This window comes from Lobosporangium transversale, assembly GCF_002105155.1.
Source record: "Lobosporangium transversale strain NRRL 3116 chromosome Unknown BCR41scaffold_53, whole genome shotgun sequence".
Lineage (NCBI taxonomy): Eukaryota > Fungi > Mortierellomycota > Mortierellomycetes > Mortierellales > Mortierellaceae > Lobosporangium > Lobosporangium transversale.
In genome coordinates, this window is record NW_019029031.1 from 51,401 (window position 1) to 77,324 (window position 25,924).

The window sequence follows — 25,924 nt, forward strand, 5'->3', positions numbered from 1 at the left end:
CGGGCATTACATTGTACATCTATACATACACATTATGTTTTAGATGTTTATATCTTGTTCTGTATCTTGATAGTGACTCAACAGCATATAATAACAACAATAACAACAACAGCAATAGCGCAGCCAGGGTTGTTTTATTTTTCAGTCATCTTGAGTCATTATCGACACTCCTTTAAAAAAGAAATAAAAAATAAAAAGAAGTATCGGACAATAGTCGTGTAGGGTTTGAAGTAAGAATATCGCACATTTCGCAGTTCAAAAGCAGGACCTTTTCTTTTTTTTTTATTGTATTGTATTGTATTAAAAGGTAAAATTACATAGGCTACATACATTATGTCTGAATTATAAACGTGAAAAAAAAAAAAAAAAAAAAAATGGGTATGAAAAAAGATTTTGTGGAAACTTAGGCAGAGGCCGCAGCTTTCTCAGCATAAGTATCATGACCAGCCCAGTTCTGAGTAGCTCTAGGACATTGATCAATCGAACTTGGGTTGTTGCCCCACCATTCTGGCATCTTGATGCCATTGTTCTGAAGCGCAAAGAAAATCACCAAGGCCGAAATAGCCACTCCTGCATCCAAGGCTGCAGACATCACATAGTTATACTTGGACCACCATCCAAAATAACGACGCTTGATCACAAAGTTGAAAATGAACCCAAGGAAAGCCCAGGTAGGCATGATCGAGGCTCCTGCTGGAGGATAGGGTCCACCTCCCAACATGAACGCAGCCATGTTCACATCCTTGACCCAACTATTTGGATACTTGCGAGACAACAAATAAAACGGAACTGGGAGTACAAACCCAATGAAGAAGAACCACACAATTGGATAGTACATCGACGATGGTGACAAGAACTTTTTAGGGCCCACAACACCCCAAACGATCGAAGACGCTCCAAAGACCGAAGCAGATGGACAGGTGAAGGGATAAGCAGCCTGTGTACAAATATCCTCAATGTTGGTCATCAAGTACGAGGTCGTGCCCATCGCCACCAACGCTGCAGCCAGTGTGCCGATCATTTGGAAGATAAACATGTCACGAGGAGGCACCTTCATATAGTGCCCCAATTTAAGATCTTGAGTAAATGTGATGGCTTGTTGAACTGTGATGAATCCATACGTCTTGAAGATCATGTTTCCAATAGGCCTTCCAGGCGAAATCACACCAAAGACCCATTGAGAGATCATCGAGATCGATGGTGCTTGAGATGTAATCGCTGTCAGAATACCCATTGGCAAGGTCCAGATAGCAGCCAGGCACATTGCTACCAAAACATGCCACCAACTCATATCACTGGTAGGATACAATTCAACCGTCAAGATCGATAGAGCACAGGCAACGACGAACGTCGCAATATACCACCAATCAGGGCATTCAGGGTATTGATCCATTAAACGTGCATGGATGTCCTCATCCTTTTGCTTCGCACTACGGATACGACTCCAGATATCCTTTCCGTGATAGAGCAGAGCGTGAGAGACAATCGCACCAAGAGCACATAGACCCTGACCGTACATGGTGGCAAAGAAGGCTGTGATGCGTACAGGTGAATAGGCTGCATACTTTTCTTCATCCAATGCGTTGTTGACGAGGACTCGGCCGAGATCATAAGGCTGACCTACTCTGTCATATGTCTTGGTGTTGTAGATGGGGAACAATTTACCATCGTAACGGTTGGTGTAGTACATGATAGGGATCAAGATCCAGATAAAGAATGTAAAACCTGCCATCATATTGGCCTGAGCCCACCAAGGGATAGCCAAGGGTGAGGGGAGCCAAGCAGACATGGAGGACCAATCAAGAGTGAAGGAAAGGTAGCCGAGACCCTTGAGTCCAGATCCAAGCTGGTTCAGGAGGATGGAATCCCGATTGATCCAGCACAACCAACTGACCGATGTCAACAATGGGAAGATGTAACCAGGCAGCCAGTAATAAAGGAATGAGGCCAATGCCACAAAGAAGAAGAACAAGTTACGAGAGATCTTCCAAGACGTTGTTGCTTCTCCACCAATGGCGACTCGAAGGCTACCGTTGGCTGGATTATTACGATGGAGCGTATGGAATAAAGTGGCGTTGACCAAGTTGACGGGCCAGACCATGGATGCAGGACGGACTAGGAAACGACGAAGGGCTCCTGCGAAGCCATAGCCTACAAATTGAGTTGAGATGACCAAGAGAAGACCACCGCCAAAGCCCCAACTGTCATTATAATAGAGTCGTTGAATGACAATGATATCGATCGCAGCAAATGTAGTCACTCCAGAGTTGGCCATGATAGTGATGAGGACGTGTTCTTTAATGTTAAAGGGACCAGGATTAAGAGTCCATTTGTAACCCAGGGTATTGAATGTACGAGTGGGGAGGAAATGAGCCATTAGTTTCCCAAGTGGATAGGCAAGCAATTGAGCAACCATGACGCGGATCGTCAAGGGATTGTCACGGAACCAGAAGAACTGGTTAACAAAAGCGAGGACAATGGTGAAGAACATGCCGAGAAACCATGCACGGAAGGTGCGGGTGGGTAGAGAAGAGTCATCCGTAGGAGGAACAGCTGCTCTAACTTCAACAAGGGGCTGCAAAGAAGGGAAGAAAAAAAAAACGTGTTTCACTCGAGTTAGCCTGTGAAAAACTAATATTCATTGAGGCTAATAAAAAATAATAAAGAGATGATATAAAGATAAACTTACAGAGTCTTCGATAATATCGTCCAGGCTCCCGATTGAAGCGTCTTTTTCTTTGAGGTCGAAGGCCTGAGGCAGATCAACAACGTCTGCTTTGCCCTTTTGTGCGGCTACTTCCGCCATTGTGGGAATTTTTTTAAAAAAAAGGGTGAAAATGGGCGAGAGTGCTGATTAGTGTGCTTCGCAATCTTGGAAATGATTAAGCACTAAAGATGTCAATGTGTGTGAGAAAAAGAAGAAAGGAGAGGAGAGGAGAGGAGAGGAGAGGAGAGAGATGTTTGAGGCCTCCACACACAGACACAACACTTTCTTCAAAAAGTATTGGTTGGGATTTGAAAAGAAGAAGGTCAGGGCAGGTAAAAAGAAAAAAAAAAGGAGGGGGACTGACATTCCTTGATGACCCTTTTATAAAGTCATCCTGAATCGCTGAATCGGCTAATTTTTGTTGATGTAGCCCATGTGGTACAATAGTGTAACATTTGGTCAATGGACGCTGAGTAATTGAAGTCCATTACACAAGAAATGGCAAATGGGCCGATCGTTTGAGAAAAAAAAAATTTTTATCTTAGAAAAAGAAACACTGAGTATGAAGCGATGGCGTGCTCGTTTTCATACCCAGACAATAAAAAGTCTTAGAAACAAAAATAAAAAATAAAATCCGCACCCTCTCTTTCCCCTATGTCCTTTCTAGTTTAAATTACATGAACATGTAGTGTAAATACATGTACGACACATGCACTGAACATAGAAAAATAGCTGAGCATTAATTAATAATCATTCCGAAGACACTAAAATGACGTGCTCGTCCACTTCTTTGCTTTTTGTGAACCCATAAGGAATCCAACTAATAAAGTAAACCTGAATGGTTTAAGGCCCTTGTCCAAAACATGGAGCTTGCTCCGAAAGTCCAATCATTATACCTCTAAAGACCTTAGCTTGCTTAATAAACCCTTCTCTCTCTCTTTTTTTTTCAATTGGAAATGGTAAAATGGCTGAGCATGCTGATCGTTGAGAGATAAGAATGATGAATATCTACCGAGTTATCGTGTGGCTCGAGCCACGTTTTTTTACTTTTGTTTTCCGCTAACACAGGTATTGGCTGCGCACAAACGTCATAGGAATATTTTAATACAAACATATGAATGCAGCATGTCCTTGCTCTTTAGGCGGAATAAACCAATACTCAAACTTCTTGCCATGAATGATCAAAGGTATATATTTATTCGTGCTTGCCACCCTATATACTGCCTTTATATGAAATACAGCTCTTTTCAATCATCCTACATTCATTGGCTAAACAGGCCCAAACACATTGGTAATCAGGTCTACAACATGTGAATCCCTGGTTCAATACTACTGCCAATTAATTTCTTGATTCTAGACAATGTCCTACAATCCACATCTTCCCTTAAGATCCCTACAATCCACATCTTCCCTTCAGGTCCCTAATCCCTTAACGGACGAGCACACTTGAAATTAATCTGCCAGTTCATCCAATCCGGTTCTCAATGTTAGATGTAACCTTCTAACGTTGCCGTCTGCATTACAAGCCGGCAAATTGAGCACACCCAGTTTAATCAACCTTCCTAGTCGCTCGAATGCCATCTTCTGTTTTTGTCAAGCCTTTTTCTTCAGATCCTTGACTAAGCTCTACTCTCTAATTGGAGTCCGGAATAAAGTGAAGTTACTCCAGAGCAGACCCCACTTTACACCATTCACGCTTTCTGTCACACGTGGACGATTAGAGCAATCTGCCCACGTCTCTTTTCTTTTTTACTATTAAAAACTTACTGATTGATCTTATAACAGAGTTAACCTGTTTGTGTCATTCTTCGCTCATCGTCGGAACCAGTTCACTTGGCTTCCCACTTGGCTTCCCACTTGGCTGGGAACGGCTATGAAGCTATGAAGCTTGAGGAGGAAAAAAAAAAACCAAAATTGGATCTTGAAGGAATCTGTCTAAGAATGGTCACTTCCTACACCGTCAAGTGAAACATCTCTCCTAGAACTAAATCCTCCTAAATGCGGAAATACCGATAGATGTCGTCGCCTTTTTTTTTTTTTTTTTTTTTTTTTTTCAAAAACGTGTTAAAAAAGAATGAAAAGAATCTTTGCTTGGGGAATGTTTGCTGTAAATAAAGTTTGAATTAGATGTCGCCATGTCCTTATCCAGAATATAATGAGAGTGTTTATGTCGCCTAAAGCCAATGTCTGGAACTTCGTACAAAATCAGGAAGAGCAAGTTCAACCTCATTGTCCTCGATTGTCATGTTTGTGATACGCAAGGTGCTGATATTAGGTTGCTCTCTAAAAGCGTTCTCCAAAGCTCTAGTCCTTGGAGACAGATGGTGGGCTCTTCGTTTTTAAAGGAATATATACCTATTATCTATACAGTATTGAAACTTTGGGCCTGGGTTAGAGAAGTAAATTGAGAAGCAGGCAATGTAACAAAGATGAACCGCATTTGACGATACTATACTTCGTGTGGTTAGAGGGCAGGCTACATCCCTGCGATAACAGAAGACAGTATTTCCAAGAGCTTTTCAAAGTCTGTACAAATACTATTATGATCCTAAAGCGCATTGCCTGCTGGAAAAGTCAAATGGGCCACCATTTGAGGTGAGTTTCTTCCATAGCACGTGGGGTAATGTATTTAAGACATTGAGACATATTCTATTGTGGAGTATGATTCTCGGGAATGACCAATTGCTGTAGTTGCATGTCGAATTAGGATCTTTGAAATGGCGATGAGTTTTGGGCAAGAAGGATTCTTGTGGCATCTACCCAGCCAGTAAAAAAAAAAAAATTACTCGCAAGAGGCCGTTGTTTGGGATGCACATGTTACAGTTTGGTGGCGCACTTCCAGGAACTGAGCTGAATGCACCATGAAATAGGTCAACACATAGTAAACAGGCGCGGTCCTGTACTCCAGCGAAGTCATTGGATATGGACATGGATTACAGCAAATTCGAGCAAGTCAAGCAAGTCAAGCAAGTCAAAGAGATGTAGTATGGTCTAGATGGATGTTTATTGGATCATGAACAACAAAGTCAATGAGCACTTGTGGATAAGAATGATGATACAGCAAAGTGGAATTAATGTCATATAGATATGTTGCTATCGATGGTCCAGTCCACTTGCCTTTGCCTTGAGCTTGTGAAAGGCCTGATAGACATATCCCACGCTGTTAAACTATCTACTTTATGCGACAATCCTGACAATCAAACATAGCATGAAAGAGATAAGGTCTTTCTTGGAACGTACTTTTTAAGGTTGCAGCCCCACTCTGCTATCAACATCATGGAACAGTAAATGCTCTTATATACTCCGCTTTGCAGCCTTACAAACAAACAAACAAACAAACTCTATTAGGAGACTAGGATGGAAAGAGAGCACAGACCATGGTAGGAAAGAAAGAAGAAAAAGATTGTCCAAGACTGTCAAGATAGAAAGGAAAGCAGAAGATGGAGCAGACAGACATAAAAGCTTATTAGATATCCCAGTAGTATCAAAGTATCAAGAAGAATTAAATACGGTCCATTCGCAAGAGAGGACTGTTTTCGAAATAAAAGAAAAAAGAAAAAATGCCAAATTGCAAAGATCTTTTCATATGAGAAAAAAGTCCCACAATCACTCGATGCTGTCGAAGGCTGGTGACAAAAGAAAAGAAAGCGAGTCACTATGCCTCTGAGAACGTATAAAAGGATCTCGCTTTCCTCTCTTTCTTGGCTCCTCACCGCAAAGCAGCAACAGTTCAATATGTTTCCACAAATTGATTGGTGCAACTTTAGCCGAGTAGCCCATGATATGCGGGGAGTGGAGTTGAAGCTCGGAGGGGGTCTGTCCTGTCGGGACCCAGGTAGATCTCCTCTGAGTCTGCGAACCAGGTGGGGGGCGCGCAACCAGACCACCTCCTCGTGGTGCGCCCTGGGCTGTCTGCTCTCAGCAGCAGGCAGGCGAAGAGTCTGGCAACTCTTTCTTATTCATCACATCATATTCGTTCTATTCACGACTACTTGTCAACATTGTGGTATCCATGATGGGGAACAAACAAACAAACAAACGACTCCTCCTCTTCCTGAGACTTCCATGGCTAAATGGTGATGTCTTTCATGATGAAGAAGACGCAGCTCTTATTGTTCTTGCTCTTGAGTCCAAAGTCTTGTCTTGTCTTGGCAAGTGTGCCACCAAATTGAAACATTTACATTCATCAATAGCATCTTCAGCCTTGTTCAGCCGTTTTTTTCTTAAAGTCATTGAATGGGCCCCTCCATTTCAACAATTCCATCGCAACATGCATCTTCAGCCATTGACCATTTCTGAATTAGTCCAATTACCTGAAAACATGAGCATTCTTGTTGGCGAAAAATATTACAGAAATTATCAACGTGTCTGTAAGGTTTTCCACATTGCTTTGCCGTGGCTCTTATCATTATATTCTTTGATCAAGTACCAAGAAGTATCATACCATCTCGACGGATGCCTACCATTGCCAGGGCGCGACTCTTCAGATCATACAGACCATAGCACCATCAAGTTTGTTCATCGGGCTTACTCATCTAACCAAGTTTCATAGCTCCATACGAGAGACTGAATGTTCCTTCAATGACCGAGACTCATAGTTACCCTTGGGATTGGAGCTTTGGAGAGAGTCCCTATATTAACACCTTGCGTGCGATAAATGAAACTGGTCTGTACTTGCTGCTTTGTATGAGGTTGAAGCAAATGTCTTTGAGCGGCACAAGTATCTTTACTCTATTCTGCATATGGCCAAAGACTTTATCACCTCGCAGGCCTCTTGATCCTTAATCAACGACGCTTGTCGGGGGATACTAGCTCGAAAGTGTCTAAAGTTGCAGAGCTTACATCCCAATCCTCATAGCTGGAGGACCAACGGCGAGCACAATAAGGCAGTATCTGCAGAACGGAGCTCCTTCAACATTCATGTGCATTTCCGTGTCTGAAGGGTTTATATTTGAAGGGTGTCTTATCAAGCAGTGAAGAGATGGCAGCTATCCTGGGACACACAAAATCGTGGACGGTGTTAGGATTTACCAGGACTTTCTCAGCTTGATTAGATAAACTATCAGTACCGAAAGACCTAGAACATCTAAAAATCCAACCATGGTTGTTGTGAAGCGAAAGGGCTTGAAGAAGCGATATGGATTGTAAAGCAATGCCTACCGAGACCACATAGAAATTCTGCTTGGTAAAAGAATGCGGTGTCTTCGGTAAGAGAAAAAATATATATTACAACAGAATAAAAAATAGGTGCATTTATTGAGCATATCGTGGTCTTCAGTAACCGTCGAGTTTTGGAGAGAAACTGTGTTTGCTCTCCTATAGCCCCTCTCATGAAGCCCAAGCACGCGATCGCTTAGTTTTTATGCCATGAATAGCTGAGTGGTTGTATATAAAACTACTCTTTGCGTCCGATTCAGATGTTTGACAGACAACTTGAGAAGAAAGATCAAGAAATGCTTCTCAAGAATGTCTTCAAGATGTCATCCACGAAGCAACTGCCACAGTGAAAGGCTTCTGCAAAAGGATCTAGTCTTGAGAGACACATGAAGCTTTGGAAGGCATATATTTTCTCACTCTTGTCATGCGCAGGTGACGAAGGCTTTAAGAAAAAGGATGCATGTGTTACTCAAAAGAGAAATGAGGGAACCTTGCATTCTGTCCTCATCCATCCAAGTACCACCGACATGGCGGAGCATCAATACCAACAATTCCGAAAGGCTGGCATTATTGAGAGAGTTTGTGTCAGAATTGCTTCTACCTTTGCAAACAATGGCAGCTCGTCCTGCCATGTGAGTCTGCAAGACATTCGAGACGTGTTTCCAGATGCACAACGATTCAAACTGGAGGAACTTCCCATTCCATTCCTCATAGACCCTAATGGGAACAGGTGTGTTACTGATTATGCTGCGCTTTAACAATTATCTTTGGAATGTAAACGAAAAAACTCAATCTGGTATATTCTGTCTTCTTATCAGAGTCGAGCCACCATGCATTGCATTTTATCCTTACAAGATCCTGGATGTCATTACAGAAGCGCCACAGTTAGGCAACAGCAATAGCAGCAGCAGCAGCACTGAAGCTAGCAGTGCCAACACCAGCAGCACCAACACCAACACCAACACCAACACCAACACCAGCACAAATACCAACACCGACAATACCAACAGCAATAGCAACAGCAATCACAGTGCCGCCATCCACTTGCCTACATTCAGAAAGTCAGCAAAGTATGCTCGGGATACTCTTTCACCATTGTCAAACTTGATCCAATCTTTCAATTCACTCCTTACTACTCGCAACAATGCATATATCGAGGTGGTCAACTTTAACCTTGAGAAGGTTGCGGATTTGCTCTTGGAGGCCGAAGAGAAGGACGACAAGGTGGCTAACCTGCTTTTGGAAACCAAAGAGAAGGACAGCGAGATGTTTAAACTGCAAGAGAAGATGCTTAAACTGCAAGAGGAGATGCTTAAACTGCAAGAGGAGATACTTAAACTGCAATTGGAAGCTAAGGAGAAGAATGAAAAAATGCAGCATCAAAGCCTCGACAAACTTGCCTTGCTTCAACAGCATGTTGATGCTATTCTCACCCAGAATGCTGGACTTCACGAATGTCTATTTTCCCGACTATTTATCATTTTACCTGTCGACCACACCAAGTGGGACCCAATGAATGTCTTGAAGAACAAGCTCCGTGTTCATTTCCTATGTGAATGTGGAGACCACACTACAATGACAAGCAAGAGTAGTCAGAGTCAACTCCATATTGCCAATCATGATGGATACGAGATCCGAGACAGCGCGAGATTCTTCCGCAAGTATGGAAAGCACATATTCATCCTCTTGCAGTGGCTCAAGCTAGGAATGTCCTCGTCTACATCTCTGGCACTATCCCAAGATTCGATAGATGCCGGTATCGATTGTTCAATCGACTATATGGAAGCACTCTCTAAAGAGGACCCAACCTTGAACAGCATTACTACAATCGATGACTATGATGACCTGAACGGATCTGATTTTCAAAATATGAGGACAACCCTTCGAGTCAATGATGAAAGCAGGCAATTTGGGGATATGTACAGGATCATGACCGAAACAGGCCGCACCAAATGGGTTTGTCTCGACCACTGTCGCTCGATGTATGAAGAAAAAGAACAGAAGGCATTTATAAATGCAGTGAAAGTGAATAGTGGCAAATATAACTCGCATCTTGGTAAATTAACTATCACATTGGAGTCCAGAGAGAGAGCTAAAGAGCTCTTCGATGCACTAAGCAGTTCAATACGAGTTTACGAGTTGGATATCACATTTGACTGGGATTGGACTGAGATTGATCTTGAAGCATTTGAGAGTGCTTTGGCAGTGTCGAGTGTATCGAATCTTCGACTTGGACTTGCACGGACTCAAGGAAACACCGAGATAAAAGCACCTTCAACATCCGGGCGATATGAAAGACTTATTCGAATCATGGAGCTCAGTAATATGAAAACAATCCATATCGCTCTATCTCAGGATCTCATAAAGCTTCTCAGTTTACGGCCCAGAAGATCGTCACGCCTTCATAAGCTGACATATGAGATGAAGGCTCAATTGACTGGAACCATTGAATTACAAGGAGTTGTAAATTCACTCAAGACTAGCACGACATTGACGATTTTGAACTTGAGTAGCGGCTCAATCGGGGGTGAAGGGACTCTGGCGCTGTCAGGAGCGCTCAAGGCTAATACTAGTTTGACAACTTTGAACTTGAGCTACAACAGAATTGGAAAGGAAGGAGCTCTGGCATTGTCAGAGGCACTCAAGGTTAACACTAGTTTGACGACATTGGACTTGAGCTACAACAGAATTGGAAAGGAAGGAGCTCTGGCATTGTCAGAGGCGCTCAAGGCCAATGCAACTTTGGCGACGTTAAGCTTGAGTAGCAACTCGATTGGAAAGGAAGGAGCTCAGGCATTGTCAGAGGCACTCAAGGTTAACAATAATCTGTCGACTTTGAGCTTGGGTGACAACTCGATTGGAAAGGAAGGGGCTCTGGCACTGTCAGAGGTGCTCAAGGCCAATGCAACTTTGGCGACGCTAAGCTTGTGGGGCAACTCGATTGGAAAGGAAGGAGCTCTGGCATTGTCAGAGGCACTCAAGGTTAACACTAATTTGACGACTTTGAATTTGAATGCCAACTCAATTGGAAAGGAAGGAGCTCTGGCATTGTCAGAGGCGCTTAAGGTCAATGCAACTTTGACGGCTTTGGACTTGATGTTCAGCTCAATTGGGGATAAAGCAGCTCTGGCAATTTCAGAAGCACTCAAGGAAAACGCGGTTTTAACTCAATAAATAAGAGCGCCTTAAGCGTCAAATAAGGGACACTGATGTTGTTAGACACACTCAGGACTGTCTGGCCGACTTTGGATCGTTTTTGGGATACATGATTGATTGGTAGATGAAATAGTTCTAGAATAGTTAAAGAAAATAGTCTGGTTTAAATAAAAAGCTTGCTTGTAACAGCCAAGCAGCCATGACAGCGTTGGCTTTTAATCCTTTGATGCCAGCTCTTCCTCTTCTTGGAAGACCTCGCATGCCTATGTCGCTGAAAGCTCATTCTTTACAATAAGACTGCACGCTCATCAATATCGGTTCAGTGGAAGATTCGTAAACAGCTTTCTTCAATGCTACGCTACGTAAAGCATAGTTGCAAAATATAAAGACGGCAAAATTGTTCTCCCTTAGTACAAAGACTTCATTGTCGCTTGGCTGTTACAAGCAAGCTTTTTATTTAAACCAGACTATTTTCTTTAACTATTCCAGAACTATTTCAACTATCAATCAATCAAGTATCCCAAAAACGATCCAATGTTGACCAGTCAGTCCTGAGTATGTCTAACAGCATCGGTGTCCCTTATTTGACGCCTAAGGCGTTCTTACTTATTGAGTTAAAACCGTGTTTTCCTTGAGTGCTTCCGAAATTGCCAGATCTACTTCCTTTCCAATCGAGTCGACCGCCAAGCCCAAAACTGTCAAAGTTGCATTGACCTTAAGCGCCTCTGACAATGCCAGAGCTCCTTCCTTTCCAATTGAGTTGGCATTCAAATTCAAAGTCGTCAAATTAGTGTTAACCTTGAGTGCCTCTGACAATGCCAGAGCTCCTTCCTTTCCAATTGAGTTGGCATTCAAATTCAAAGTCGTCAAATTAGTGTTAACCTTGAGTGCCTCTGACAATGCCAGAGCTCCTTCCTTTCCAATCGAGTTGCCCCACAAGCTTAGCGTCGCCAAAGTTGCATTGGCCTTGAGCACCTCTGACAGTGCCAGAGCCCCTTCCTTTCCAATCGAGTTGTCACCCAAGTGCAAAGTCATCAAAGTTACATTGGCCTTGAGCGCCTCTGACAATGCCAGAGCTCCTTCCTTTCCAATCGAGTTGCCCCACAAGCTTAGCGTCGCCAAAGTTGCATTGGCCTTGAGCACCTCTGACAGTGCCAGAGCCCCTTCCTTTCCAATCGAGTTGTCACCCAAGCTCAAAGTCGACAGATTATTGTTAACCTTGAGTGCCTCTGACAATGCCTGAGCTCCTTCCTTTCCAATCGAGTTGCTACTCAAGCTTAACGTCGCCAAAGTTGCATTGGCCTTGAGCGCCTCTGACAATGCCAGAGCTCCTTCCTTTCCAATTCTGTTGTAGCTCAAGTCCAATGTCGTCAAACTAGTGTTAACCTTGAGTGCCTCTGACAATGCCAGAGCTCCTTCCTTTCCAATTCTGTTGTAGCTCAAGTTCAAAGTTGTCAAACTAGTATTAGCCTTGAGCGCTCCTGACAGCGCCAGAGTCCCTTCACCCCCGATTGAGCCGCTACTCAAGTTCAAAATCGTCAATGTCGTGCTAGTCTTGAGTGAATTTACAACTCCTTGTAATTCAATGGTTCCAGTCAATTGAGCCTTCATCTCATATGTCAGCTTATGAAGGCGTGACGATCTTCTGGGCCGTAAACTGAGAAGCTTTATGAGATCCTGAGATAGAGCGATATGGATTGTTTTCATATTACTGAGCTCCATGATTCGAATAAGTCTTTCATATCGCCCGGATGTTGAAGGTGCTTTTATCTCGGTGTTTCCTTGAGTCCGTGCAAGTCCAAGTCGAAGATTCGATACACTCGACACTGCCAAAGCACTCTCAAATGCTTCAAGATCAATCTCAGTCCAATCCCAGTCAAATGTGATATCCAACTCGTAAACTCGTATTGAACTGCTTAGTGCATCGAAGAGCTCTTTAGCTCTCTCTCTGGACTCCAATGTGATAGTTAATTTACCAAGATGCGAGTTATATTTGCCACTATTCACTTTCACTGCATTTATAAATGCCTTCTGTTCTTTTTCTTCATACATCGAGCGACAGTGGTCGAGACAAACCCATTTGGTGCGGCCTGTTTCGGTCATGATCCTGTACATATCCCCAAATTGCCTGCTTTCATCATTGACTCGAAGGGTTGTCCTCATATTTTGAAAATCAGATCCGTTCAGGTCATCATAGTCATCGATTGTAGTAATGCTGTTCAAGGTTGGGTCCTCTTTAGAGAGTGCTTCCATATAGTCGATTGAACAATCGATACCGGCATCTATCGAATCTTGGGATAGTGCCAGAGATGTAGACGAGGACATTCCTAGCTTGAGCCACTGCAAGAGGATGAATATGTGCTTTCCATACTTGCGGAAGAATCTCGCGCTGTCTCGGATCTCGTATCCATCATGATTGGCAATATGGAGTTGACTCTGACTACTCTTGCTTGTCATTGTAGTGTGGTCTCCACATTCACATAGGAAATGAACACGGAGCTTGTTCTTCAAGACATTCATTGGGTCCCACTTGGTGTGGTCGACAGGTAAAATGATAAATAGTCGGGAAAATAGACATTCGTGAAGTCCAGCATTCTGGGTGAGAATAGCATCAACATGCTGTTGAAGCAAGGCAAGTTTGTCGAGGCTTTGATGCTGCATTTTTTCATTCTTCTCCTTAGCTTCCAATTGCAGTTTAAGTATCTCCTCTTGCAGTTTAAGCATCTCCTCTTGCAGTTTAAGCATCTTCTCTTGCAGTTTAAACATCTCGCTGTCCTTCTCTTTGGTTTCCAAAAGCAGGTTAGCCACCTTGTCGTCCTTCTCTTCGGCCTCCAAGAGCAAATCCGCAACCTTCTCAAGGTTAAAGTTGACCACCTCGATATATGCATTGTTGCGAGTAGTAAGGAGTGAATTGAAAGATTGGATCAAGTTTGACAATGGTGAAAGAGTATCCCGAGCATACTTTGCTGACTTTCTGAATGTAGGCAAGTGGATGGCGGCACTGTGATTGCTGTTGCTATTGCTGTTGGTATTGTCGGTGTTGGTATTTGTGCTGGTGTTGGTGTTGGTGTTGGTGTTGGTGTTGGTGCTGCTGGTGTTGGCACTGCTAGCTTCAGTGCTGCTGCTGCTGCTATTGCTGTTGCCTAACTGTGGCGCTTCTGTAATGACATCCAGGATCTTGTAAGGATAAAATGCAATGCATGGTGGCTCGACTCTGATAAGAAGACAGAATATACCAGATTGAGTTTTTTCGTTTACATTCCAAAGATAATTGTTAAAGCGCAGCATAATCAGTAACACACCTGTTCCCATTAGGGTCTATGAGGAATGGAATGGGAAGTTCCTCCAGTTTGAATCGTTGTGCATCTGGAAACACGTCTCGAATGTCTTGCAGACTCACATGGCAGGACGAGCTGCCATTGTTTGCAAAGGTAGAAGCAATTCTGACACAAACTCTCTCAATAATGCCAGCCTTTCGGAATTGTTGGTATTGATGCTCCGCCATGTCGGTGGTACTTGGATGGATGAGGACAGAATGCAAGGTTCCCTCATTTCTCTTTTGAGTAACACATGCATCCTTTTTCTTAAAGCCTTCGTCACCTGCGCATGACAAGAGTGAGAAAATATATGCCTTCCAAAGCTTCATGTGTCTCTCAAGACTAGATCCTTTTGCAGAAGCCTTTCACTGTGGCAGTTGCTTCGTGGATGACATCTTGAAGACATTCTTGAGAAGCATTTCTTGATCTTTCTTCTCAAGTTGTCTGTCAAACATCTGAATCGGACGCAAAGAGTAGTTTTATATACAACCACTCAGCTATTCATGGCATAAAAACTAAGCGATCGCGTGCTTGGGCTTCATGAGAGGGGCTATAGGAGAGCAAACACAGTTTCTCTCCAAAACTCGACGGTTACTGAAGACCACGATATGCTCAATAAATGCACCTATTTTTTATTCTGTTGTAATATATATTTTTTCTCTTACCGAAGACACCGCATTCTTTTACCAAGCAGAATTTCTATGTGGTCTCGGTAGGCATTGCTTTACAATCCATATCGCTTCTTCAAGCCCTTTCGCTTCACAACAACCATGGTTGGATTTTTAGATGTTCTAGGTCTTTCGGTACTGATAGTTTATCTAATCAAGCTGAGAAAGTCCTGGTAAATCCTAACACCGTCCACGATTTTGTGTGTCCCAGGATAGCTGCCATCTCTTCACTGCTTGATAAGACACCCTTCAAATATAAACCCTTCAGACACGGAAATGCACATGAATGTTGAAGGAGCTCCGTTCTGCAGATACTGCCTTATTGTGCTCGCCGTTGGTCCTCCAGCTATGAGGATTGGGATGTAAGCTCTGCAACTTTAGACACTTTCGAGCTAGTATCCCCCGACAAGCGTCGTTGATTAAGGATCAAGAGGCCTGCGAGGTGATAAAGTCTTTGGCCATATGCAGAATAGAGTAAAGATACTTGTGCCGCTCAAAGACATTTGCTTCAACCTCATACAAAGCAGCAAGTACAGACCAGTTTCATTTATCGCACGCAAGGTGTTAATATAGGGACTCTCTCCAAAGCTCCAATCCCAAGGGTAACTATGAGTCTCGGTCATTGAAGGAACATTCAGTCTCTCGTATGGAGCTATGAAACTTGGTTAGATGAGTAAGCCCGATGAACAAACTTGATGGTGCTATGGTCTGTATGATCTGAAGAGTCGCGCCCTGGCAATGGTAGGCATCCGTCGAGATGGTATGATACTTCTTGGTACTTGATCAAAGAATATAATGATAAGAGCCACGGCAAAGCAATGTGGAAAACCTTACAGACACGTTGATAATTTCTGTAATATTTTTCGCCAACAAGAATGCTCATGTTTTCAGGTAATTGGACTAATTCAGAAATGGTCAATGGCTGAAGATGCATGTTGCGATGGAATTGTTGAAATGGAGGGGCCCATTCAATGACTTTAAGAAAAAAACGGCTGAACAAGGCTGAAGATGCTATTGATGAATGTAAATGTTTCAATTTGGTGGCACACTTGCCAAGACAAGACAAGACTTTGGACTCAAGAGCAAGAACAATAAGAGCTGCGTCTTCTTCATCATGAAAGACATCACCATTTAGCCATGGAAGTCTCAGGAAGAGGAGGAGTCGTTTGTTTGTTTGTTTGTTCCCCATCATGGATACCACAATGTTGACAAGTAGTCGTGAATAGAACGAATATGATGTGATGAATAAGAAAGAGTTGCCAGACTCTTCGCCTGCCTGCTGCTGAGAGCAGACAGCCCAGGGCGCACCACGAGGAGGTGGTCTGGTTGCGCGCCCCCCACCTGGTTCGCAGACTCAGAGGAGATCTACCTGGGTCCCGACAGGACAGACCCCCTCCGAGCTTCAACTCCACTCCCCGCATATCATGGGCTACTCGGCTAAAGTTGCACCAATCAATTTGTGGAAACATATTGAACTGTTGCTGCTTTGCGGTGAGGAGCCAAGAAAGAGAGGAAAGCGAGATCCTTTTATACGTTCTCAGAGGCATAGTGACTCGCTTTCTTTTCTTTTGTCACCAGCCTTCGACAGCATCGAGTGATTGTGGGACTTTTTTCTCATATGAAAAGATCTTTGCAATTTGGCATTTTTTCTTTTTTCTTTTATTTCGAAAACAGTCCTCTCTTGCGAATGGACCGTATTTAATTCTTCTTGATACTTTGATACTACTGGGATATCTAATAAGCTTTTATGTCTGTCTGCTCCATCTTCTGCTTTCCTTTCTATCTTGACAGTCTTGGACAATCTTTTTCTTCTTTCTTTCCTACCATGGTCTGTGCTCTCTTTCCATCCTAGTCTCCTAATAGAGTTTGTTTGTTTGTTTGTTTGTAAGGCTGCAAAGCGGAGTATATAAGAGCATTTACTGTTCCATGATGTTGATAGCAGAGTGGGGCTGCAACCTTAAAAAGTACGTTCCAAGAAAGACCTTATCTCTTTCATGCTATGTTTGATTGTCAGGATTGTCGCATAAAGTAGATAGTTTAACAGCGTGGGATATGTCTATCAGGCCTTTCACAAGCTCAAGGCAAAGGCAAGTGGACTGGACCATCGATAGCAACATATCTATATGACATTAATTCCACTTTGCTGTATCATCATTCTTATCCACAAGTGCTCATTGACTTTGTTGTTCATGATCCAATAAACATCCATCTAGACCATACTACATCTCTTTGACTTGCTTGACTTGCTTGACTTGCTCGAATTTGCTGTAATCCATGTCCATATCCAATGACTTCGCTGGAGTACAGGACTGTGTCTGTTTACTGTGTGTTGACCTATTTCATGGTGCTGGAAGTGCGCCACCAAACTGTAACATGTGCATCCCAAACAACGGCCTCTTGCGACTAATTTTTTTTTTTTTACTGGCAGTCAATGCATTCTTTTCTTTTTAAGATAGTGGCGATCTATCTTCTAGATAATAAAACAGTCGACTATACCGAAGTTTTGAACTCTTGTTCAGCCCTTTGACTGTTGCTGTCAGTCTCATTTTTTCTCAGTCTCTTCCTCTCTTCCTATCGTCCTCTATCTGTTGTCTTTGGTATGTATTTGACATATTATTCATCTAGTAGTTGATTTGAGTCGATAAGGTAACCTTGAATACAGATTTTAACTAATTGTCGAGTATGCTTGAAGACTTGTGTTGGTCATGGCATCTGCATTGCTTGAGCCCAATATAGGGATGAAGGCCATCCAAGAGACAGAGTAACTTTCTGAAGCTGGTTACAAATATGGATATAGAAAGTCTCAGCAAAGCAGGCCAAGCCTAGGCAAACATGATGGACTGTGGATAACCACTCATGACTCGTAATGAATGGCCAATAAAAATTAACAGCTCGAAAGGAGCTTTCTTAAGGCCGTCTGTGGCCAACTTTTTGTGTGTACAACTCTCTGTTAGGTACACCCTGTACGTATTCTTTTGACTTCACCATCCCTCCGCATGCGACCTTCCCCTTCTTCCTCTTTTACCCTTTCACATCCTTCTTTTATATACATTAGAAAGTACTTGTATATCCAGTAGTTTGCAGAATGATGTCCTCCATCGTAATAGACGTTACTGGCCAACAATATTATTTGGGATAGTTCTTTTTTCTATTGAATATCAATAGACTATAACGAAAAAAAAGGACATTGACAGATGTATAGCACTATGTATACCTCACCGAGGTGTCCTTTTGTCACCAATGGCCCTGAGGCTTTTTAATCTTTACTTGGAAGGCATTTGCAGGATGGGCAATGATCATGACCTCCTTACAGAACTATGTCTCGCTGTTGACTTTGCACTCCCTCGACTCCAGCGATCGGAGAGAAAGACTCTTATTACTTCAGCTTGCAATGGGGAAAAGGTGGTATGCCAGGGCATCACTTCGGGTTACAATGAAATTACTCGCTTATTTGGATGTCTGGGCCACCCAAACAATGCTGAGAAAAGCGATAAGAAATCAGAAAAGTGGGGAAGCAACACTGTCCGTCAAAAATCGTCACAGCGAAGTAACTTTACAGGTAATAACAATAGTAATGGCAGCGGCCAGGGTAATAATTACTACCAGAATAGCAACGGAGATTGCGTATTATATTCCAAGTGCCTCATACGATAGCACTGATCAGCATCATAAAGAGAGTATTTATGCCGATCTAGCGGAGTAAATATCCCAGTTCATGTAACAATAAATCTTTTACAATCAAATTGTATAAACGCGAGGGATTAATGTCCCAAGTGTCTAGCCTTGACCATACAAACATCCTGTAATAAAGTCCAGTATGGCTTAAGTAGATGAGAATACAGTGAATGATGAATGTTTACGAGTTATTAAATAGTACGAATACTCATTTGATGATATTTTAAAAAGTAATCAAAAGGAGAAGAAAAAAATACAAACATTATGGCATTTTATATAATGCAATGGTAGTTGAACTCACCGCACCAAAGCTTGATGTCCTTGCATGCAACTACCAAACCCTCAATCATCACTCTAGGCCTCTCCTTCCAGCGCAAACGAAGCATAATCGTGTGTATTTGTAGGCTCGCTCTCGGGGAAAAGGATAGCAATCCGTAGGAGAAATCAACAGTATCAAAGCAGGTTTTGAGCACGCACTAAGGCACACAAAGGAGGTGAATCTAACGGACTTTCTTTTGTAACGTTTTTTGCCCGTCTATTTTTTTATTTTACACATTTGTATATCATCGCTCGCTACAGCTCATTCATCATACTCAACAAGGGCTAAAGCACCGTTTTGTCCCAAGGCTACATCATGGACAACTACCTTACGTCCGTCTTGCTCCTGTGGCATGCGGACCTTACGTGGCTCAAAACAATGTTCAAAATCACCGTGCCCCAATCGTCCAGTCTTGCCACATGTGCCCCAAGTGTATAGACTCCCTTTGTCTAAAAAAGATATATTGTTATTTAGATAAGGATCTGACAATTCAAAAAAAAAAAAAAAAAAAAAAAAGCATTCCATCTCTCCCCTCGCATCCGCACTCTTTCCCTGCGCTTCCTCCCTTTCTCTCCCTCTTCCTCTTCCTCTTCCTCATGCCTTTATACATATATGCTTTCCATCCACCTGCTTTTCTGTATCTCTTACCATCGATTGCAGCTGCATAATCTGTACTGGCAACGACTCGACGAATCCCTGACAAGGCAGTAATTTGCTCAGGCATAAGGACATGAGTCTTGTCACGACCTAAGCCCAAGGCGCCATATCCGCATGTGTATACTTTTCCAGATTTGGTCAGCAACAAACCAAATGTACCACCTGCAGCAACGGCCTCAATCGTCTCTGACTCTGGAATAGGATGTGGAATATGCATTGGCTCGAGAATCTATTACACACAAAATATAATATAGAGGCATATATATGTATACAAGAAATGTAACTGATCCTCATTAGTTATCAAATCAAGCGAGATGTAAGCGTTACTCGGCATAGTTTTGAGTTTGGTGACATGGAAGGTAATTTTTTTTGTTACCCTATCAATCTTCTTATTAACCATGCATTGGCCATATTCGGCATTCCCCCAGATCCATAGTTGGTTGCTTTCTAGCAGCGCTAGAGTAAAATCTGTCGAAGACGATATTTGTTTGATACGCCCAACCTCCTTTCCTTTTGCTTTCCAACTCAATCGTTCGATCAACGTGGGAAGTGCACGATCAGAACTTGATTCTGGTCCCAAGCCTAATTGACCGTCTGCACCCCATCCCATTGAATACAGATTCCCTTGATCTAGTGGGCAAAAAAAAAAAAAAAAAAGACAAAAAAAAAAGTGCGATACATTTATTTAGTCAGATAACAATACAGATTCAAATTAGTGTCCTCAAAGAAATCTTCTTCCCACCTGTAAGGACGATTGTATGGTCTAATCCACATTGCACTTGGGTAATATTCTCGTTTGAGTCTGGTAAATCGACTGCAGTAGGTGATGGCTCAAATACAAATCCAGGAACTTCCTGCCCTCCTAGTTCTTTACCCAACGTGTCCTTTGATCCTCCTAATCCCAATTGCCCATACATTGAGTTTCCAAACCCAAACAAAATTGTTCTTTTGGGAAGTGTTGATGATGATGACGAGGATACTGGTGACTGTAAAGGTTCAGCCCCTGCAGGGTTGGCTGCACCAACACCCTTTTCGCCATCGCTGCTGCTTTTGCTATCATTAAAATCCTGTGCTGTTGCGAGCAACATGGAATGTTCACGCCCACATGCGACCGCCAGGATATCTAAACCAGACACGTCGATAGCGCTGAATGTACTCTCCTCATTCCGAGCTCCGTTACCGAGTTGTCCGCTATGGTTCATACCCCCGCCCAAGATCCCTGCCTCGCCCTCACCCATCAATGCGATCAGACGATGTGATGCTCCAGCTGCTATCCGTGTTTGATAAGGACCCTAAGATCAAGGGGAAAAAAAATGTTTATTTTTAAGGAAATTGATATAATAAGTATGTAATGAACATTTCTCTTACCCGCGCGGAAATAGAATCACTATCAAAGACGTTCATTTCCTTTGAACCGTAGCCCCATTCAATCACTGCGGCTCTAGATAACCAAGAAGAACTATGGAACTGGTTACTGCTGCTACTACTTCTGTTGGTATAGCGGAGAGAAGAAATGGCACATTTAGACAAGGCTCCTCGCTGAGCTATGCGGCGGGTTAATGAAAAGGCAAGGGTCATTAGGAAAAAAAAAAAGAAAAAAAAAAAAGAAAAGACGACGGATGCAATGAAAGGAGGGATAACAATGAAATGAGGTGTGAAGACGAAGAACCGGTACAGTGCTACGAGACTGTGACTGCACTTTTAATTAGATCAGAGTGCCAGAACGCGCGACCTCTTGGGCTTTTGACAAGCCCAATTACAATAACAAAAAAGCAAAAAGGTGGCATTTGATCAAGTCCACCATTGCATTGCATTGCATTGCATATTTTTTTTTTTTTTTTTTTTTTTTTTTTTTAATTTTTTTTATTCAAGAATTTTATATGATTGCTATTTTTGCACTTCAAGGAAAATATATTTAAGCAAAAACTCTTCATATGGCTCCGACATTGTCGTCGTCTGTGGGGAACCGCTCCACAAGGCAGTCATCGCTCACGGCTTATTTACAACAAGATCTACAGGCAAGAACAGAGACACGAGAAAATGTCGCCCCCTCGCCAACCTATGAACCAGCCCCAGACACAATCATCCCTCAAGACATGGAGATAAATAATAATAACAATAATAGCAGTAATAACAATACCAGTGATTATACCGATCTGGCACAGGCATCAATATCAGATAATACAAAGGAAATGAATACACATGAATCCGAGCTGGAGATATCATTACCGACACTAAATTCAAATCAGGCAGCAGAAACAGCTCCGATTCCTGCTCCAGAAACAGCAGCATCAGCAGCAACAGCAGAAGATGCACCTAAGCAAGTTTTTTCATTGTTCCTCACACCAGAACAACGGAAAAAAAAGCTGGAGGCGGATGCAGCAATAGCATCAACAACAGCACTAACTACTGCTACTAGTACCGCTGCACCCAAACGGGGTAGGAAAGCAAAGAGCAAAGGTCCTGCTAATAATGCACTGTTATTGTCTTCCTCTAATATCAACAATGACAATAACAACATTTCAACGTCTGTGGATATTTCGAAGCCACCGCATTCCAAATCAATTGTCGATCCCAATATGTCAAAGTCAGGGGAAACCCACAAGTTCTTCCAGGAAGCCAAAGCATCAAAATTGCTCGCCATGGAAACAGCGGCAGCAGCAGCAATGGAAGGAGGAGTAAACGAATCAGAATCAAAGGAGCAACGGAATGTTAAGCGATACAGCTCGAAGCCTTTAGAATCACCCTTCCCACTTCAACATCAACAATTTCATGGAGAGGAAACTATTGATGTCATCAATGGCATGGTTGCTAAACTATGTCACCTTGATACTTCTGGTTCATCGTCATCGCCGTTTCCTATGCCAAATTCGTCTTTTTCATATCGCAAAAGAACCGATGACAACGTCAACAACAACGATAACGACAATGACAACAAAAACAACAACAGTAGTAATGCTCCTTTTGGATGGTACTCTTTACGAGGGTCGCCTGATCTGGGCATCACTGCACCTAATTACAAACTTAAACCTCGAGGAAGGGATTGTTGGACACATTGGGGTAAAGATCGAGATCAAAAATGGCGGGAATGGTCTGAAAGGAGTTACCGGTTACAACGACCTACAGAAAAAGAAAGACAGCAGTTACTCAATCCCAAAAAAAGCAACAAAAACAACAGTAACGCCACCAGCAGCAACAGTAAATATGTCCATGAATCAGATCATGCTGAGGAGTTCGAGTCTTGTCAAAGGCTTTCAGAGGATGGACCACTTTGGCAACAAACCTGGGCAGAAACATTATTACAAGGCGCTGGTCTGAAACCAGGGTCAGCAGAGGTACCCATAGACATGAGGGTAGGCGAATTATGGACAGAAAAATATCGACCAACTCGAGGGTCCGAAGTTTTGGATAATAGGGCTTGTACTGAATATCTGACTCAATGGCTTAAGGGACTGGAAGTTTCAGGTTGGACATTGAACCCTGAAGAGAATTCTGCAAATGAATCAGTATCGACAATAGCATCAGCAGGACCATCATCACCATCAATCTCATCATCATCAGTAGCATCAGTACCAGTGAATCGAAAAATATTGGATATTATGGGAGCAGCAAAGAAACGTCGGAAACGTCCTAGACGGAAAGGGGCCGCTGATCTGGATGATTTCATTATCTATGACGATGCGGATGATTTTGAAGATCCATATGGTTATGAGAGTGAGGAAGAGGATGGGTTCTTTGCAAACCCCAAGCCCTTGTCAAGTTTCTCACGGTTAGTTCACGATGGAGTTGAAATGAAGGGCAACACAAATAGATCAAGAAGGACTTTACCAAAAGTATTTGATATCAAGTCCAATACAATATTGATTAGTGGCCCAACAGGAAGTTGCAAGACAGCTGCTATATACGCATGTGCAGAAGAAAGTGGATATGAGGTTTTTGAGGTGTCACCAGGGATGAGAAGGACAGGAAGAGATGTTTTAGGTGTGGTTGGAGAAATGGCCGAGAATCATCATGTGCGTGTAGTTGGAGCAGCAGCAATAGTGAGAACAGAGACTAAAGATGAGGCCGTCCGTCCAATGAGCGGAAAGGCCCAAGATTCTAATAATGCTGCTGCGTCTACAGCAGTAGCACCACCCAAAATGACCATTCAGTCCTTTTTTCAACAAAGTCAAAAAAATCAACAAGCAAAGAAAAAGGAAGAGGAGGAAGAAGAGGAAGAGGAACCTCTAATTGACGAAGATGAAGTAATGGGTGAAGCTTCAGATATCGATGTGGAAGGATATGAGAGTAATGACTCAGCGATGACCTCAACAGCAGCAGCAGCAGAGATTGAATCTTATGATACCAGGCAATTGAGATCATCGAGGTTACGAAAAGTGTCTCCTGCTACTACTACAGGGTCTGAAGGGATAGGATCGCCTATGAACCAAGAGGATACGCTATCAGATCTGTACTCTCTTTTATCAACCGTCAACCCTCGACAATCTATTATCCTTTTAGAAGAAGTTGATATTCTATTTGAAGATGACAAGGGATTCTGGGCGAGTGTCGTAACTTTGCTTTCAAAGAGTAGGCGGCCTGTTATCATGACCTGCAATGGTAAGGATAGGCGTCTATTAGCGGCACGAATAGATTTTTTTTTTTTTAATTCCTGATGTGCCTTCTGCCTTGAGATATTTGTCCCTTAAATCTACTTTGATCCTTCTCTCTCAGATACGTCAAAGATACCTGAAGGAACCTTTCGTTTCCAGGAACATCTTGAATTCAATCGACCAAGTTTACGCGAGCTTCATCAGTATTTAACACGTGTCTGCAAGATCGAGGGATATATCTGTTCGTCTGAATACATTTTGAGCATTATTCAACATTATCGACATGATGTTAGGAGATGCTTGATGCAACTGCAGTACGATTCTGGTATTGCAAAGAGTAAGCCTACATTGTGGAGTAGTAATCACAGCTTCAACAACAGTATCAGCAACAACAACAATTATCATAGTAGTAGTTCATCTCCATCTGGTCGTAGTTCATCTAGTAGCCCCAGCATGAGCCCGAGCCCAAGTTCGAGCCGGAGCTTCTCACCCATCTCGGAAAAATCTAGCTTTCTTAAAGATGCCAATGATAGTAACAGCAACAATAATGGTAAAAAACCTATTCAGAGCCTCTCAGGATCTCCAATGCGTAGAAAGCCTCAGCGTTTGTTGAGGATTAGTGCCAAGGGGATCATACCAGCTTCTGCACCGGGCATCTCTGTGGATAAAAATATCTCGAGCACTATGAGTCCCGACAACAATCAAGTGCTGTCGTTGTTGGAATTACAAGCCGAATATGCTGAATCGATGTCTCTTTATGATTCCGAGTTGCGGATGACAAGTGGGCGTGCTATTCAGGTAAAATAAGAAAAAGCAAGCATCTTTGAGAAATTGCAAATCTGTAGGAAATGGCATGTTTTGCCTAGCATGGAAGGAAAGTATGCTAAACTTTATTTATTTCCATTTTTTTTTTTTCTCCACATCTTAGTGTTACGAAAACGATCAGTTTGAGGCTAGTCGAGATGACGTTGTTCACGTAGGACAAAATTTCGCCATCTATAAGCGGCCATCGGGGGCAGATCATTTACTGTTGGATCAAGAAATGGCCAGTCTTGTTGAAGAGGGTTATGAATCGCAATACGTGCACCGAGCCAACGAATATGGAATGATGTATCCACACGTATTTGAAGATGCTACCAAGAGGGATGATCCCAATCGATCTGTTGCCAATAGTTTTGTTGCGTTGAATGGGGATATGTCTAGGTAAAGAAAAGGGTCTCTTTCTCTTTAAGGATTATTTTCTCTTTCCTTTATTTATTGCTAATTCTATATTTGTACTTAAAAAAAAAAAAATAGAAATCTGGAATGCATGCAACCAGCACTAGAACAGACTCTGTCGTTACATGGGCTACGATTTAATTTGGACGTGACCTTCTCGACATATGCACCTTTATTACGGTCGATGATTCATGCAGAATCGATCAATACAGCGGTCCCTTCGGGCAAACGCGCCATGCGAAGTGGAGGTCATTTGAGAAGACATTTAGATATGCTTTCAGACAATGAGCGGACTTTGATGCTCTCGACTTCATTCCCGATGTTATTGCCACATCAACGGATTTGATTCATCTTTAACAAAAAAAGAAAAAGAAAAGAAAAAGAAAAAGAAAAAAATCCTTTCATTTCCCTAGGAATTGTACTATAAAAATATAACCCATAAAATTTGTATTTAAATA

General features: G+C 42.5%; 8 protein-coding genes across 8 annotated transcripts; 4 read left to right on the plus strand and 4 right to left on the minus strand.

Annotated features, from left to right (window-relative positions):
* Positions 1-427: 427 nt before the first annotated feature.
* Positions 428-2,961, minus strand: BCR41DRAFT_327887 (OPT family small oligopeptide transporter; the record flags this gene model as incomplete). Its single annotated transcript, XM_022021677.1, has 2 exons — positions 2,690-2,961; positions 428-2,575 (listed from the first exon to the last, which is right to left on the minus strand). Coding segments are annotated over exons 1-2 (2,265 nt in total), but the record flags the coding sequence as incomplete, so codon positions are not given.
* A 3,632-nt stretch (positions 2,962-6,593) lies between these two features.
* BCR41DRAFT_190437 (hypothetical protein) lies at positions 6,594-7,404 on the plus strand. Its single transcript, XM_022019815.1, has one exon. It carries the CDS (start codon positions 6,720-6,722, stop codon positions 7,257-7,259), a length of 540 nt encoding a protein of 179 aa, XP_021876831.1. The 5' UTR covers positions 6,594-6,719; the 3' UTR covers positions 7,260-7,404.
* A 720-nt stretch (positions 7,405-8,124) lies between these two features.
* BCR41DRAFT_374639 (hypothetical protein) lies at positions 8,125-11,038 on the plus strand (the record flags this gene model as incomplete). The annotated part of the gene is made up of 2 exons (XM_022026885.1): positions 8,125-8,210; positions 8,875-11,038. 2 exons carry the CDS (start codon positions 8,125-8,127, stop codon positions 11,036-11,038), a joined length of 2,250 nt encoding a protein of 749 aa, XP_021876832.1.
* Positions 11,039-11,453: 415 nt separating this feature from the next.
* On the minus strand, positions 11,454-14,550 carry BCR41DRAFT_362125 (hypothetical protein). Its single transcript, XM_022025677.1, has 2 exons — positions 14,323-14,550; positions 11,454-14,234 (listed from the first exon to the last, which is right to left on the minus strand). The coding sequence occupies exons 1-2, from the start codon at positions 14,523-14,525 to the stop codon at positions 11,627-11,629; spliced, it is 2,811 nt and encodes a 936-aa protein (XP_021876833.1). The 5' UTR covers positions 14,526-14,550; the 3' UTR covers positions 11,454-11,626.
* A 961-nt stretch (positions 14,551-15,511) lies between these two features.
* On the minus strand, positions 15,512-16,323 carry BCR41DRAFT_190458 (hypothetical protein). The gene has a single exon (XM_022019816.1). The coding sequence runs from the start codon at positions 16,195-16,197 to the stop codon at positions 15,658-15,660; it is 540 nt and encodes a 179-aa protein (XP_021876834.1). The 5' UTR covers positions 16,198-16,323; the 3' UTR covers positions 15,512-15,657.
* A 1,538-nt stretch (positions 16,324-17,861) lies between these two features.
* Positions 17,862-18,827, plus strand: BCR41DRAFT_413832 (hypothetical protein; the record flags this gene model as incomplete). The annotated part of the gene is made up of 3 exons (XM_022029489.1): positions 17,862-17,942; positions 18,171-18,564; positions 18,617-18,827. The coding sequence occupies 3 exons, from the start codon at positions 17,862-17,864 to the stop codon at positions 18,706-18,708; spliced, it is 567 nt and encodes a 188-aa protein (XP_021876835.1). The 3' UTR covers positions 18,709-18,827.
* Positions 18,828-19,209: 382 nt separating this feature from the next.
* Positions 19,210-21,258, minus strand: BCR41DRAFT_425667 (regulator of chromosome condensation 1/beta-lactamase-inhibitor protein II). Its single transcript, XM_022030613.1, has 5 exons — positions 21,025-21,258; positions 20,399-20,948; positions 20,033-20,286; positions 19,648-19,885; positions 19,210-19,448 (listed from the first exon to the last, which is right to left on the minus strand). Exons 1-5 carry the CDS (start codon positions 21,232-21,234, stop codon positions 19,261-19,263), a joined length of 1,440 nt encoding a protein of 479 aa, XP_021876836.1. The 5' UTR covers positions 21,235-21,258; the 3' UTR covers positions 19,210-19,260.
* A 271-nt stretch (positions 21,259-21,529) lies between these two features.
* BCR41DRAFT_389743 (hypothetical protein) lies at positions 21,530-25,812 on the plus strand (the record flags this gene model as incomplete). The annotated part of the gene is made up of 4 exons (XM_022028153.1): positions 21,530-24,255; positions 24,370-25,046; positions 25,177-25,451; positions 25,545-25,812. Exons 1-4 carry the CDS (start codon positions 21,591-21,593, stop codon positions 25,810-25,812), a joined length of 3,885 nt encoding a protein of 1,294 aa, XP_021876837.1. The 5' UTR covers positions 21,530-21,590.
* Positions 25,813-25,924: the final 112 nt, after the last annotated feature.